We start from the raw sequence: 15,161 nt of genomic DNA on the forward strand, positions 1-15,161 counted from the left end.
AAAATGAACATTTATTGTATACTGTACAGTAGTTGTCATCACAAACCAGCATAATCAGAATCCTATCAAGAATTTCTTGTTACTACCATTATTTGCATGTACAACAATCTATGTATGCAATATAGTCGTATAATATAATATATTGTATGTATACAGTAGAGTCTCACTTATCCAACATAAACGGGCCGGTAGAATGTTGGATAAGCGAATATGTTGGATAATAAGGAGAGATTAAGAAAAAGCCTGTTAAGAAAAAGCCTGGGGCTGGGCTGTGGCGCAGGCTGTTGAGCAGCTGCAATAAATCACTCTGACTATGAGGTCATGAGTTTGAGGCCAGCCGTGGCGGGGTGAGCACCCGTCAATTAAAAATAAAATATAGCCCCTGCTCATTGCTGACCTAGCAATCCGAAAGATAGTTGCATCTGTCAAGTAGGAAATAAGGTACCACTTATAAAAAAAAAGTGTGGAGGCAATGTTAACTAATTTACAACCTGGAATGAGGAAGTGCTGTCATAGTGGCTGGTGAAGCAGCTGCTCCCCCCTGTGGCCAGAATCGAACATCCCCTCAGGAGAAGGTTAAATTGCCTCTGCGTCTGTCTGTCTCGGTCTTTGTTTGATGTGTTTATGGGCATTGAATGTTTGCCCTATATGTATATAATGTGATCCGCCCTGAGTCCCCTTCGGGGTGAGAAGGGCGGAATATAAATACTGTAAATAAATAAACATCAAAAGAGGTTATAATTTTACAAATTAAGCACCAAAACATCATGTTATACAACAAATTTGACAAAAAAAGTAGTTTATTACACATTAATGCTATGTAGTCATTACTGTATTTACGAATTTAGCACCAAAATATCACAATGCATTGAAAACATTGACTACAAGAATGCGTTGGATAATCCAGAACATTGGATAAGCGAATGTTGGATAAGTGAGACTCTACTGTATGTTGGATAATAAGGAGGGATTAAGGAAAAGCCTATTAAACATCAAATTAGGTCATGATTTTACAAATTAAGCACCAAAACATCATGTTATACAACAACTTTGACAGAAAAAGTAGTTCAATACACAGTCATGCTATGTAGTAATTACTATATTTACAAATTTAGCACGTAACACTTTGTAACAAAATTTGAAACATTTTTTGTTCCTGGTTTGAAAGTGTTACTCCCTGTTTAATTGTGCGGTCCTTACTTCGAAAGAAGTTGTTCTCCAGAAACTTCGTTTTTGTGGCTGAGGATAGGACTAGCAGTCATGCTATGTAGTAATTACTGTATTTACAAATTTAGCACCAAAATATCACAATGCATTGAAAACATTGACTACAAAAATGCGTTGGATAATCCAGAACGTTGGATAAGTGAGACTCTACTGTACTACCATTATTTCCATGTACACCACTCTATGGTACGTACATTTACCGATCCTGCATGCTCTCGTGTTGTGTTTGGCGGGCATGCTTCCAAACTAAACCTTTGCTAGGTCTTACTTTTGGGGGAGGCCTTATATTTAGCAATTCAGCCATGACATGAAGGGGGTGAGGCCTAAATATGATGTGAAGGGGTGGGGCTTAGAGGGGGCAGGGCCTACCCTTCTGACTGGCAGCCGGGGGAAAAGGGCTCTTCCTCATCCTCTGTAATTTGGACTTTATTTTTCTAGGTTTTTTAAATTGAAAGAAACAGATTGGATGATTATATCTTTTGTGGCCAGATTTGGTGTGATTTGGTTCAGTGGTTTTGTTGTTTACTCCACAGGGAAAACGCACATTACATTTATATATACAGTAGAGTCTCACTTATCCAACACTAGCTTATCCAACGCATTTTTGTAGTCAATGTTTTCAATATATCGTGATATTTTGGTGCTAAATTCGTAAATACAGTAATTACAACATAACATTACTGCGTATTGAACTACTTTTTCTGTCAAATTTGTTGTATAACATGATGTTTTGGTGCTTAATTTATAAAATCATAACCTATTGTGATGTTTAATGGGCTTTTTCTTAATCTCTCCTTATTATCCAACATATTCACTTATCCAACGTTCTGGATAAGTGAGACTCTATTGTATATAGATTTCTTGTTACTACCATTATTTCCATGTACAACAATCTATGGTATGTACATTTACCAATCCTGCAAGTTCTGGTGTTCTGTTCGTTGGGCATGCTTCCAAACAAAACCTTTGCTAGGTCTTACTTTTGGGGGAGGCCTTATATTTAGCAATTCAGCAAAACCTCTACTAGGTCTTATTTTCAGGGGAAACAGGGTAGTGCTGAGCCAAAGCCAAAGGGGAAGCTGCTTAAGGAGCTTAAGGAGCTGTGTCTGGAGCCCCTCTTTCAAGGAGCTCATCTCTCATTTCATTACATTGACTCAATGCTATGCATTGCTGGGATCTTGTAACTTGGTGAGACATCAACAGAATAATAATAATAATAATAATAATAACAACAACAAATGCATCAGAACAAATGCAATCAAGGCCAAGATCGAAAATCAGCTGATGACCCAAAATGTAGACTGTGCAAGGAAACCGACGAAACCATTGATCATATCCTCAGCTGCCGTAAGAAAATTGCACAGACAGACTACAAACAGAGACACAACTACATGGCCCAAAGGATTCATTGGAACTTATGCCTTAAGTACCACCTTCCAGCAGCAAAGAACTGGTGAGATCACAAACCTGCAAAAGTATTGGAAAATGATACTGTGGGACTTCCGAATCCAGACTGACAAAGTTCTGGAACACAACACACCAGACATCACAGTTGTAGAAAAGAAAAAGGTTTGGATCATTGATGTCGCCATCCCAGGTGACAGTCGCATTGACGAAAAACAACAGGAAAAACTCAGCCGCTATCAGGACCTCAAGATCAAACTTCAAAGACTCTGGCAGAAACCAGTGCAGGTGGTCCCGGTGGTGATGGGCACACTGGGTGCCGTGCCAAAAGATCTCAGCCAGCATTTGGAAACAATAGACATTGACAAAATTATGATCTGCCAACTGCAAAAGGCCACCCTATTGGGATCTGCACGCATCATCCGAAAATACATCACACAGTACTAGACACTTGGGAAGTGTTCGACTTGTGATTTTTTGATATGAAATCCAGCATATCTATCTTTTTTGCTGTGTCATACAATGATAATAATAATAATAATAAACAACCTTTATTTATATACTGCTCCATTTCCCCCAGAGGACTCAAGGCGTGCCAAAAAAGTCAATAGTCAAAACATCATACAACAGCACGAACATAACAAACATAATAAAAACAACATCATACAAATTAAATTATTATTATTATTATGTACAAATTAAATTAACATACAATATTATATTATTAGCAAGTAGTAAGTAAGTAAGTAAGTACCTAATTAGCATAGTACAATACTGGTAATAAATTACTATATTGTACTGTATCAATATATTGTAATATTATTAGTAATATTACATGTAAAATATAATATATATTTAATATTATTATATTGTATTATTAGTATTATATCATATTACAATATAATATTATGAATATTATATGTATATACAATATGTTATAATTATTATATATTATTGTAAATTATATTGTATATCTATATATATAAAAGAGTGATGGCATCACGGCGACCCACAAAACAACAAAACTACAGGCCCCCCAACCTCGAAATTTGACGACACAACCCATCATCCATGCCTCTAGGTTGTTACAACAAAAAGAAAAGAAAAATAAAGTCCTAATTAGAGAGAGAGGAATAATTGCTTTTATCCAATTGCTGCCAGTTAGAAGGCTAAGCTCCTCCAACTTGGTCTCCTAGCAACCCAATAAAAAATAATAAAAAACACTAAAAAATAATTAAAAACACTAAAAAATTAATACAATAAAATACCATAATAACAAAAAATAACTAAAAATTATACAAGAAAATAATAAAATATAATAAATAAAAAGATAACTTACAATAAAATTAATTAAAAAATACAAATAACATCAAATAAAAATTACACAACAATTTTTAACCAATACCACCACCACTTTGCCACAGCAACGCGTGTCCGCGCACAGCTAGTATATATATATATGTATATATATATACACATATATATATGTATATATATATACACACATACAGTAGAGTCTCACTTATCCAACACTCGCTTATCCAACGTTCTGGATTATCCAACACATTTTTGTAGTCAATGTTTTCATTATATAGTGATATTTTGGTGCTAAATTCATAAATACAGTAATTACTACATAGCATTACTGTGTATTGAACTACTTTTTGTGTCAAATTTGTTGTATAACATGATGTTTTGGTGTTTAATTTGTAAAATCATAACCTAATTTGATGTTTAATAGGTTTTTCCTTAATCTCTCTTTATTATCCAACATATTCGCTTATCCAACGTTCTGCTGGCCCGTTTACATTGGATAAGTGAGACTCTACTGTATATATATAACAGTTGCAGTTCCAATCAGTATATTCCATCAAAGACCTGCAGGAAAGACTCAAAAGCTCCATCCCCCATGACTACCTATTTCATTAACCAATTCATCAATTTATCTCCAATCAATCAATCATTCAATCAATCTATCCATTCAAAGGCCAACTTTCAACTTTCTTCCAGAACTTTTCCGGCTTCCCCTATTGGTCCATTCGAAGGCGTGGGCGTGGCCGCCGGCGGCCAATGGGCACGCGGGGAAAGCGCGAGGGTTCTGCACATGCGCACGGGCCCGGGCGTCGGTTTTAACGGAGACGAGCCGAAAAGAAGGAAGCAAGGAAGGAAAGGAGGAGGTCGCCATGGTTTCGTGGCTCCTCTGCCGCGTCGTCGTGTGAGTCCGCCGCCTGTTTGGATGCCCTCCTTTTCCCTCTGAAGTTTCCAGGCATGGCCCTCTGTCGGGGAGGCTTAAATTGTGCCTTCCAGCCTCACCGAAGGGGCTGGTTTGGATGGCCTTTAGGAGTCCCTTCTTACTCCAGCTCAGTATAGGCAGCCTGGGCTTCTCCCCAGTGGTTCCTCTTCTTCTTCCTGGAAAGAAGTGACTATTTGGGAGTCATAAAGAGGGGTCAGCCCTGGGCCCTGTTGTTGTTGTTGTTGTTGTTATTATTATTATTTATACCCCCACTTTATCTCTCCCAAAGGAGACCCAAAGCAGCTATGTATCTATAATAATAATAATAATAATTAGTATTGTCATTATTATGTTTATTTATACTCTGCTTTCTCTCTCCCCAAGGAGACTCAAAGCCGCTATGCATCTATTATTATTTTTATTATTATGTTTATTTATACACCACTTTCTCTTCCCCCAAGGAGACCCCAAGCTGCTATGCATCTATTATTATTATTATTATTATCCCAATTATTATGTTTGTTTATACTCCACTTTCTCTCCCCCCCAAGGAGACCCAAAGCTGCTATGCATCTATTATTATTATTATTATTATCCCTATTATTATGTTTGTTTATACTCCACTTTCTCTCCCCCCCCCCCCAAGGAGACCCAAAGCCGCTATGCATCTATTATTATTATTGTTATTATGTTTATTTATACTCCACTTTCTCTCTCCACAAGGAGACTCAAAGCCACTATGCATCTATTTATTATTATTATTATGTTTATTTATACTCTGCTTTCTGTCTCCCCAAGGAAACTCAAACCTGCTATGCATCAATTATTATTATTATTATTATTATTATTATTATTATTATTATTATTATGTTTATACTCCACTTTCTCTCCCCAAGATGACCCAAAGCCGCTATGCATCTATTATTATGTTTATACTCCACTTTCTCCCCCCCCCCCGAGGAGACTAAAGCTGCTATGCATCTATTATTATTATTATTATTATTATTATTATTATTATTATTATGTTTATTTATACTCCGCTTTCTCTCCCCCAAGGAGACTCATAGCCGCTATGCATTTATTATTATTATTATTATGTTTATTTATACACCGTTTTCTCTCTCCAGGGAGGCTCAAAGCGGCTTACATTAAAAGTATGACCACACAATTTAAAATATACAAATATGCGAACATTAAAACAGAATTAAACATAACAGTATTTAAACATTCACAATTTAAATCCATTAAAACATATTCAAAGCTAGAAATCACGGTTCTGTTAAACATCTTTATTAATGACTTGGATGAAGGTTTAGAGCAGGCATGGGCCAACTTGGGCCCTCCGGGTGTTTTGGATTTCAGAACCGGCTGTTAGCTGTTAGCCATTCAATGCAAATTAGGGTGATTAACTGGAACATTTACGCTGGCCTCCAACTGACAAGAGTTCTTCCCTCACCCTGAACTTCCCACAGATATATATAAACATTCCTTGCTTAGTTTTTCCATACCTCACAACCTCTGAGGATGCCTGCCATAGATGTGGGTGAAACGTCAGGAGAGAATACTTCTGGAACATGGCCACACAGCCTGAAAGACATACAACAACCCAATAATAATAATAATTTTATTTTTGTACCCTGCCTCCATCTCCCCGGGGGGACTCGGGGTGGCTTACATGGGGCTAAAGCCTGGGCAAATACAAAACAAACATAGAACGACATCAAATAACAAAAAACCAAGCACAAATGAAAATTAAAAATAACATAAAATAAAACCACACACATTAGTAAAACACAAATTAAAACACAGCAGTAAAGTCATAAAAGTGAACTGGGAAAAGTGCACTAAGTGAGTTTTGTAAACATGAGGAAGTTAAAAGTGCTATAGGATCATGGGAGAGCACCTTAAAATGGGAGTGAACCCTGTGGCTATATCAAAGGGATTATCAAAAACTTACAGCTACTCAATGATTCTGGCAATGAAAACCTTCGACAACACAATAATAATTATAATAATTATTTTGGAGAGGGTCTGGCAGTGTTTGCTTTCGCTCGAGACCTGTGATGGAGGAAGTACAGCCAAGGAGGAGCCGGTTTGGCTAGTCTGGTCCTGCCCCAATTGTGAAACTGGCCCTTCCTGTGTGGGAGGGGAACATCCCAGAAAGATGACTGGGTTTTTGACAGGTGTTTGAGCAGATCCCTGGGAGTCTAACTCTGTGATACCCCTCCCCTTTAATCCTCATTTGGGGCAGGGGCTTCCTTCCTTTGGAGCCACCATGGAAGCCCTGAAGGCCAAGGCGGTGCGCCAGGCCAAGAGGTACGGCCTCTGGCTCCTGGCTGGACTGTACCGCTGCTGGCCCGCTTTCCTGACCCCGCCGTTGCGTTACAGGCTCGTCTTTGGGATGCTCTACCCGGCCTACGCCTCCTACAAGGCTGTGAAGACAAAGAACATCCGGGAATACGTGAGTTTTTTGGGGGGGGGCATGCCGCCAACAAAGGGACCTCAAGATAATGCTTGGGGATGAGGTTGATTGTGTTGTGGTAATCTCTGAGCGGTTAGACTCAAATTAACCCTCTCTGGGCGAGATTCCACCAAAATCAACAGAGTAGCAAAAGCAAAGCTTTCAAATGCAACAGTTACTTACATGGGGCTAGCAAAGAGAAGCCTTTGACCATTTAGGATTGCAGTGGACTGCAGAGTCTCAATAAAAGTTCAAAAAGTATTTATTCAGGTAAAAAGAACTCCATTGTAGATAGAAAGGCTTGGGAGCTGTCTAGTCTACTCTAGACTGATTTCTAAGGAAAAATAAGAAAGGAAAAATAACAAACATCTAAATAGTTACATCTTGCCAGGAGAGATGGCGAGATGCTTCTTGTTAGCTAGAAGAACAAAGGGAGAAGAGAGAACCAAAATGGTTCCAACCTCATGGTCCAGTTTATTGAGGCCATAAAAGACATTCTGACCAATGAGAAGTTAGTGTCCCTAGAGATTCACATTTCTACTAACTTCAAAGTAAGGGATGTGACGTAAACAGGATAGAGTGAAACACAGTAAAGCCTGTCTAGGCATGCTTTGGAAACAGGGAAAGGATTCCCTCAATCTAACTCTTGAGTAGTCCAGGATGATTCCCAACAGATTGAATGCATTTGGTATCTCAAAGCAGAAGAAGAGGGTCTAGCTCAGGCATGGGCAAACTTTGGCTCTCTAGGTGTTTTGGACTTCAACTCCCACAATTCCTAACAGCCTCCCTCTTCGGAAGAAAGGGAAACTCACTCCTGGAAAAGTGATTATCATGGGGAAAAGAGGTCTCCACTGAAGCTTTATCCCCAGTCCTTTATTTCCACCACAAGCCACATTTTGCAAAATCCAATTCTCACAGGGACAGAAAGTGAGGGGAAATCTGAATAGGGGCCCAGACGTAAAGGAAATGGTACAAGGGTGTTCACCTTCCCCTATGCTCTCCAAACCCCCAAAAAGTATATATTTGGCCACTTTTTGTGGCCAAGGAGGAGAGAGAGATTGTGTTCACAGGATTCCGTTAACTCTTCCCTGCTTTGTTGGCAGGTGCGATGGATGATGTACTGGATCGTGTTCGCCCTTTTTATGGCCACTGAGACGGTTGCAGACACCTTTGTTTCCTGGTGAGTCTTCCTGACCGCAATCTGAGTTGTGTACCCCAATTTCACATTTCCTCCCTGGTCTCGGATGCTTTGCCGGACTTGGGAAGCCTGCTCCTGGCTCTTGGCTCTGCCTCTCTCTTCCCACAACAAAGCCTTGAGTCGCATTTGGTTTGTTTTGCTGTTAGTTTGCAACTGCCATGGCATTCAGGGCTTTCCTCTATACATCACTCTGTAGCAGGTTTGGCAATTTGGCTGGCCGTTGGGCAGCCTTTGACATGAAATGTGCTTAATGTACTGTACATATTCGAGTATAAGCCTAGTTTTTCAGCCCTTTTTTAAGACTGAAAAAGCCCCCCTCGGCTTATATTTGGGTGAGGGTCCTGGTTGGCTTATATTTGGGTCAGCTTATACTTGAGAATATATGGTACATTTATTATTTTTCTCTATTATTGTTGCTACTATTACATTTATTTTACTCTGTTTTTATTATTATTCATACATTTATTATTTTACTCTATTTATTATTACATGTATTATTTTCCTGTATTTATTATTGTTATTACATGTATTTTATACTATTATTATTAAAAGGATACATAAGCACATTTACATTGAAGAAGATGAGAATAATGATTTAATCAGAGTTAGATGGTCTTATCTTAAATTTGAGCTTTATGTAAATATTCAAAAACATTTAACCTGCGGATGCCTCAATTAATGTAATTTTATTGGTATCTATTTTTATTTCTGAAATTTACCACCCTCAGCTTATACTGGAGTCAATGTTTTCCCAGGTTTTTTTGTGGTAAAATTAGGTGCCTTGGCTTATATTTGGATCGGCTTATACTTGAGTATATAGAGTATATTTATATGTGTATGAATGTCTTAATGTAATCTGGTTTTATATCTATGAGCCGCCCCGAGTCCCTCTGGGGAGATGGTGGCGGGGTATAAAAATAAAATTATTATTATTATTATTATTAATCTAATTTTAAATTGAATTGGAATGTTACTGTGATTGTTTATATATGCCTTTTACATGGTAAGCCGCCCTGAGTCCCCTTATTGGGTGAGAAGGGCGGGGTAGAAATATTGTAATAAATAAATAATCAGAGACTAAACAGCCAAGGGGAGTTTGGAAACGGGCAAAATCCAGAACCGTTATGCCTTTGATTCGCTTGCTGTTTAAATGTGTGAGAGTCATGTTTTTTACATGTAGCAAACCTCCTCCCCTTCATCAAAATGTGCTCGCGTTGTTTACCAGGGATTGCGACAGTCCCAACGGTGACCTGGATCTTCTTAAAACCACACCCACACTTTCTGCATTCCACTTGCATTCACACTCTGTACATTCCTTCCAAGGAGTCCAGGGAATTAAGACTTGTTCTCTATTTGTTCTTCCCTGGAAGTGACCTAAGGAGGAAGGCAAGACTGGCCCAAGGCTGACCCTTGCCCCCCTCATTTCTCCCAGTGGGAGAGATTGTACCTGGCCTTCTGGTCCCTTGTGTAAAGTAGCTGGAAACTGACGTGCGCATTAGATTTGATGGCGCACGAGACTCGAGTCAATATGTGTAAATACAGAGAAGTAAGTTCTCCTTGTCTTCGGAGGTGGAGGCTGCCCTCCCGTCCTCATGGCCCTGCCTTTTCCTCCGTCCAGGTTCCCCTTCTACTACGAGATCAAGATGGCCTTTGTGGTGTGGCTCCTGTCTCCTTACACCCGGGGAGCCAGCCTGCTCTATCGCAAGTTCATCCACCCCACGCTCTCCCGCAAGGAGAAGGTAAAGGGCCCACACGGGTCTTCTTCCAGGGAAAGGGATGGGCGGGAGGGAAGGAGGACGATGTCTGTCTGAAGGCTGCACCCCTTTCCAATGTGAGGAGAGGCAAAGGCATATACTGATAGGATTCCATAGAAGCTGGTGTCTGCCACATCATTGGGGGTATAGCTGCTCTCTAGGCTTCTGGACTAAGGAGTTAGCCAAGATGCAGAATTGCCACTGCAACTTGGAGAGCTCCCATGAAGTTCAGAGTTAAAGTCCCTCCGTAGTCATTTGGGGTGATTCGCTTCTCTCCCGGCCCCTTTCCCTGCTTCTTCCTTTGCAGGAAATTGACCAGTTAATCCTCCAGGCCAAAGAGCGCAGCTACGAGACCCTTGTGAGCTTCGGGAAGAAGAGCCTCAACGTGGCTGCCACGGCTGCCGTACAGGCCGCCCACAAGGTCAGGATGTTGGGTTGTGTTGTTTATTATGTCTGCCTTTCCCACTGCAAGTGCTGTCTGTAAGCCTCCTTGAGTCTCCCTTGGGGTAGAGAAAGGCGGGATATAAATATGGCAAACAAATAAATAAACCTGGCAAAATGGCACTACCTAGAAGAATCCTCCACCTTGTGCGACTGTGGAGCAGAACAAACAACTCTGCCTCTGTATGCATCCGCTCCCCGGATTTGAACCTGGGACCTTTCGGTCTGCAAGTTCAGCAGCTCAGCGCTTTAACACACTGAGCCACCGGAGGCTCCTAATATACAATTATAATAGTGTGTTATTATTATTACTATTATTATTATTATATTACATTATAATATTATTATCAATATTATATGTATATATAATATATTATTAGTATATCATAATTTGAGTATTATATATTATATACTTGCCCACAATGCCCTGCCTCAAGCACAGAGGAAGAACTGTTTAAAGCTATAGACAATGCGGTCGCTTTTGCCTGTTTTTCATCAAAAACTATTTAGCCGCTCTATTTTTATCAGTTTTATACTTATTTATGCAATGCTTTTGACATGAAAAAGGAGCCTTCGGTGGCTCAGTGTGTTAAAGCACTGAGCTGCTGAACCTTCAGACGGAAAGGTCCCGGGTTCAAATCCCGGGAGCGGAGTGAGCGCCCGCTGTAAGCTCCAGTTTCTGCCAACCTAGCAGTTCGAAAACATGCCAATGTGAGTAGATCAATAGGGGAAGGTAACGGCGCTCCATGCAGTCATGCCAGTGGCCACATGACCTTGGAGGTGTTTACGGACAACGCTGGCTCTTCGGCTTAGAAATGGAGATGAGCACCAACCCCCAGAGTCGGACACGACTGGACTTAATGTTGGAAACCTTTACCTTTACCTTTGACATGACATAAATAAAACCTTGATCTTGGGAGAGAGAGGGGGAATCTTTTCAAAAAGAAGCCTCACTGTTCTTCTCTCCTGCTCCCTTTTCCTGTCTTCTACTCAGAGCCAAGGAGCCCTGACCGGACGCCTGCGCAGCTTCAGCATGCAGGACCTGCGCTCCATTCCTGACGCTGCGCCCGTCCATTACTCCGACCCGCTCTACCTGGAGGAGGACCAGCTCCGGCGACGGCCGATTGGTACGAGCGATGGGGAATGGCTGCGTATGGGATCCACTAGCAGCAGAGGCTCTCCGCAGTTGCTGACCTGGCCTTTTTGTCCTGCAGGATGGAGGGCTGCTCCCCAGCCGCAGGGCTCTGATAGCAATGAGGAGGACTGTTGGTCAGACTCGGGCCTCTCCGCCGGCCCCCGGCTACAGAGCAAGGAGCCTGGGCTGCCAAAACCACTGGCCAGGAGCCAAAGCCTCCGCGTCGTGAAGAAGAAGCCCCCCACCAAAGAGGTGAGGCCCTTGTAGGCAGAGTGGTGGGATTTTCCGTGCTCCTTTTAGAGATAGTTATCGTACAACCTGAAGGGAACCCTAAGGGACATCTAGTCCAGCCCCCAGCTATGCAGGCAGCATCCATGACAGATTGCCAACTCACCTCAGTGTGAGCTGTTAACAAGGGGGAGGGGAAGCAGAACTTAAGCAGACATTTTTTAAATAAACCTGCATCTTATTTATTTACAGTATTTATATTCCGCCCTTCTCACCCCAAAGATGACTCAGGGTGGATCACATTGTACACATATAAGGCAAACATTCAGTGCCATATAACATAGAACAGAGACAGACGCAGAGGCAATTTAAACCTTCTCCAGCTTCCTGAGGGTCTGCTTAATTCTGGCCAAAGTGGGAGCAGCAGCTTCATCATCCACTGCAATGGCAACTTCCTCATTCCAACAGCAGCTAGATAATTTTTATGGTGTCGTAAATTAGCCTCCCCACATATAAGTGGTACCTAAATTTACTACTTGATAGATGCAACTATCTTTCAGGTTGCTTAGGTTAGCAATGAGCAGGGGCTATATTTTATTTTTAATTGTCAGGTGCTCACCCCGACATGGGCTGGCCTCGAACTCATGACCTCTTCGTCAGAGTAATTTATTGCAGCTGGCTGCTAACCAGCCTGTTCCACAGCCCGGCCCCAATCTTATGTTTAATCTGTTTCGTGTATTTTAATATGTGTCTTAAAATATGTCTTAATATGTGTTTTGGAGCACCCAGTGGCACAGTGTGTTAAAGCGCTTAGCTGCTGAACTTGCAGACCGAAAGGTCACAGGTTCGAATTCGGGGAGCGGAGTGAGCGCCTGCTGTTAGCTCCAGCTTCTGCAAACCTAGCAGTTCAAAAACATGCAAATGTGAATAGATCAATACTGTGTTTCCCTGAAAATAAGACAGTGTCTTATATTAATTTTTGCTCCCAAAGATGCTCTAGGTCTTATTTTCAGGGGATGTCTTATTTTTCCATGAAGAAGAATTCACATTTATTGTTGAACAAAAAAGAGAGAACATTTATTATATGCTGTATAGTAGTTGTCATCACAAACCAGCATAACCAGACTAACTGTGAATCCTATCAAGAATTTCTTGTTACTACCATTATTTCCATGTACAACACTCTATGGTACGTACATTTGCCGATACTGTATGCTCTAGTGTTCTGTTCGGCAGGCATGTTTCCAAACAAAACCTTTGCTAGGTCTTACTTTCGGGGGAGGCCTTATATTTAGCAACTCAGCAAAACTTCTACTAGGTCTTATTTTCTGGGGATGTCTTATTTTAGGGGAAACAGGGTAGATACCACTCCGGTGTAAAGGTAACAGTGCTCCATGCAGTCATGCCGACCACATTACCTTGGAGGTGTCTACGGACAATGCCGGCTCTTTGGTTTAGAAATGGAGATGAGCACCGACCCCCAGAATTGGACACGACTAGGCTTAACGTCAGGGGAAACCTTTACTAATACAGTAGAGTCTCACTTATCCAACATAAATGGGCCGGCAGAACGTTGGATAAGCGAATATGTTGGATAATAAGGAGAGATTAAGAAAAAGCCTATTAAACATCAAAATAGGTTATGAGTTTACAAATTAAGCACCAAAACATCATGTTAGACAACAAATTTGACAGAAAAAGTAGTTCAATGCACATTCATGCTATGTTGTAATTACTGTATTTATGAATTTAGAACCAAAATATCATGATGTATTGAAAACATTGACTACAAAAATGCATTGGATAATCCAGAACGTTGGATAAGCGAGTCTTGGATAAGTGAGACTCTACTGTATATGTCTTGTCGAAATACGTTTTAATATGTTTGTTTTAAAGAATGTTTTTAGGTGGGTGTTGTGCAATGTTGTAACACGCCTCAAGTTGTGAGGAGAGGTGGGCAAGAAATAAAATTGATTATAGTATTATTATTGTCCCATATGGTTAAAATACCCCACATTCCTCTCTTTGCAGGGCTCCGTGCGGTTGGTGCGCAGCCGCCCCAGGAAGAAGGTGGTCGACCAGGAGAACTAGAGGCCGCATCAACCTTGAAGGATAGTTGGATTCACCTGGCTGCTCATGGTGCTGCCTCCAGCCCAAGGAATGCCTCTATTTCGTACTTTTGCCTTCAAGGTGGCCACATCCAAAGAGGTCAAGAGTATGTTGCCAGCTTTGGCAGCAGAGGAAACAGCTGCTGGAAGGACCGCGGCTTTTAATGGGGAGATCTCCAGGAGTCCCTTCCTCATTCCCTGCAATTTCTAAGGGGCCAGACTTTGCAGGGCTCATCCTTCGGTGCCTTTAATCCAAAGTGCCCTTTTCGGTGTTCTCTCTGTGCCTCTTCGCCTTTTCCACGTGCCTTTTCTCAGCCTCAAATGCACTGTTATGCCATTGAAACGGCCTGCCTTTCCGAAGGGCAGGGACCCTACAGGTGGGTGCCAAAGAGCATGGAGACGGGCCTCTCTTCCCGAAACGCCTTGGGTTCGGCCTCAGAGCTGGGCCTTTGGTTTTGAGGTCGTGGCCGATGACAAGCCAACACAAACTTGCAATCTCTTGGGCTCCCGTTTTGCCGCAGAAGGACATTAGTCCGGCTCAATGGCTCACGTTCCCTTCTCTCTGTGAAAACACTAACTTGGCTACTACTTGAAGACCACAGGCTCAGACACTTAAATGTATTTGTAATGTTTTTAATGTTATTTTTAAATAAACACATTTTGTCTTGTAAGGTGGCTTTCAGTGCTATTTATTTTAATATTGCTGTTATGAATACAGTAGAGTCTCACTTATCCAACATAAATGGGCCGGCAGAACGTTGGATAAGCGAATATGTTGGATAATAAGGAGGGATTAAGCAAAAGCCTACTAAACATAGGCTCAAATTAGGTTATGATTTTACAAATTAAGCACCAAAACATCATGTTATACAACAAATTTGACAGAAAAAGTAGTTCAATATGCAATAATGCTATGTAGTAATTACTGTATTTACGAATTTAGCACCAAAATATCGCGATGTATTGAAAACA

The 15,161-nt window shown here is 41.1% G+C and overlaps 1 protein-coding gene across 2 annotated transcripts; it reads left to right on the plus strand.

Annotated features, from left to right (window-relative positions):
- The first annotated feature begins 4,715 nt into the window (after positions 1-4,715).
- reep4 (receptor accessory protein 4) lies at positions 4,716-14,860 on the plus strand. Of its 2 annotated transcripts, XM_062960814.1 has the most exons (8): positions 4,716-4,846; positions 7,253-7,325; positions 8,429-8,505; positions 10,142-10,262; positions 10,585-10,698; positions 11,713-11,845; positions 11,933-12,105; positions 14,113-14,860. In XM_062960814.1, the coding sequence occupies exons 1-8, from the start codon at positions 4,815-4,817 to the stop codon at positions 14,170-14,172; spliced, it is 783 nt and encodes a 260-aa protein (XP_062816884.1). In that variant the 5' UTR covers positions 4,716-4,814; the 3' UTR covers positions 14,173-14,860. The 2 variants fall into 2 exon arrangements, with proteins under 2 accessions (XP_062816884.1, XP_003228281.1); XM_003228233.4 differs by lacking the exon at positions 4,716-4,846 and having other exon boundaries at positions 7,113-7,325.
- Positions 14,861-15,161: the final 301 nt, after the last annotated feature.

The sequence above is a fragment of the Anolis carolinensis genome, unplaced genomic scaffold, assembly GCF_035594765.1.
Source record: "Anolis carolinensis isolate JA03-04 unplaced genomic scaffold, rAnoCar3.1.pri scaffold_8, whole genome shotgun sequence".
Taxonomy (NCBI): domain Eukaryota; kingdom Metazoa; phylum Chordata; class Lepidosauria; order Squamata; family Dactyloidae; genus Anolis; species Anolis carolinensis.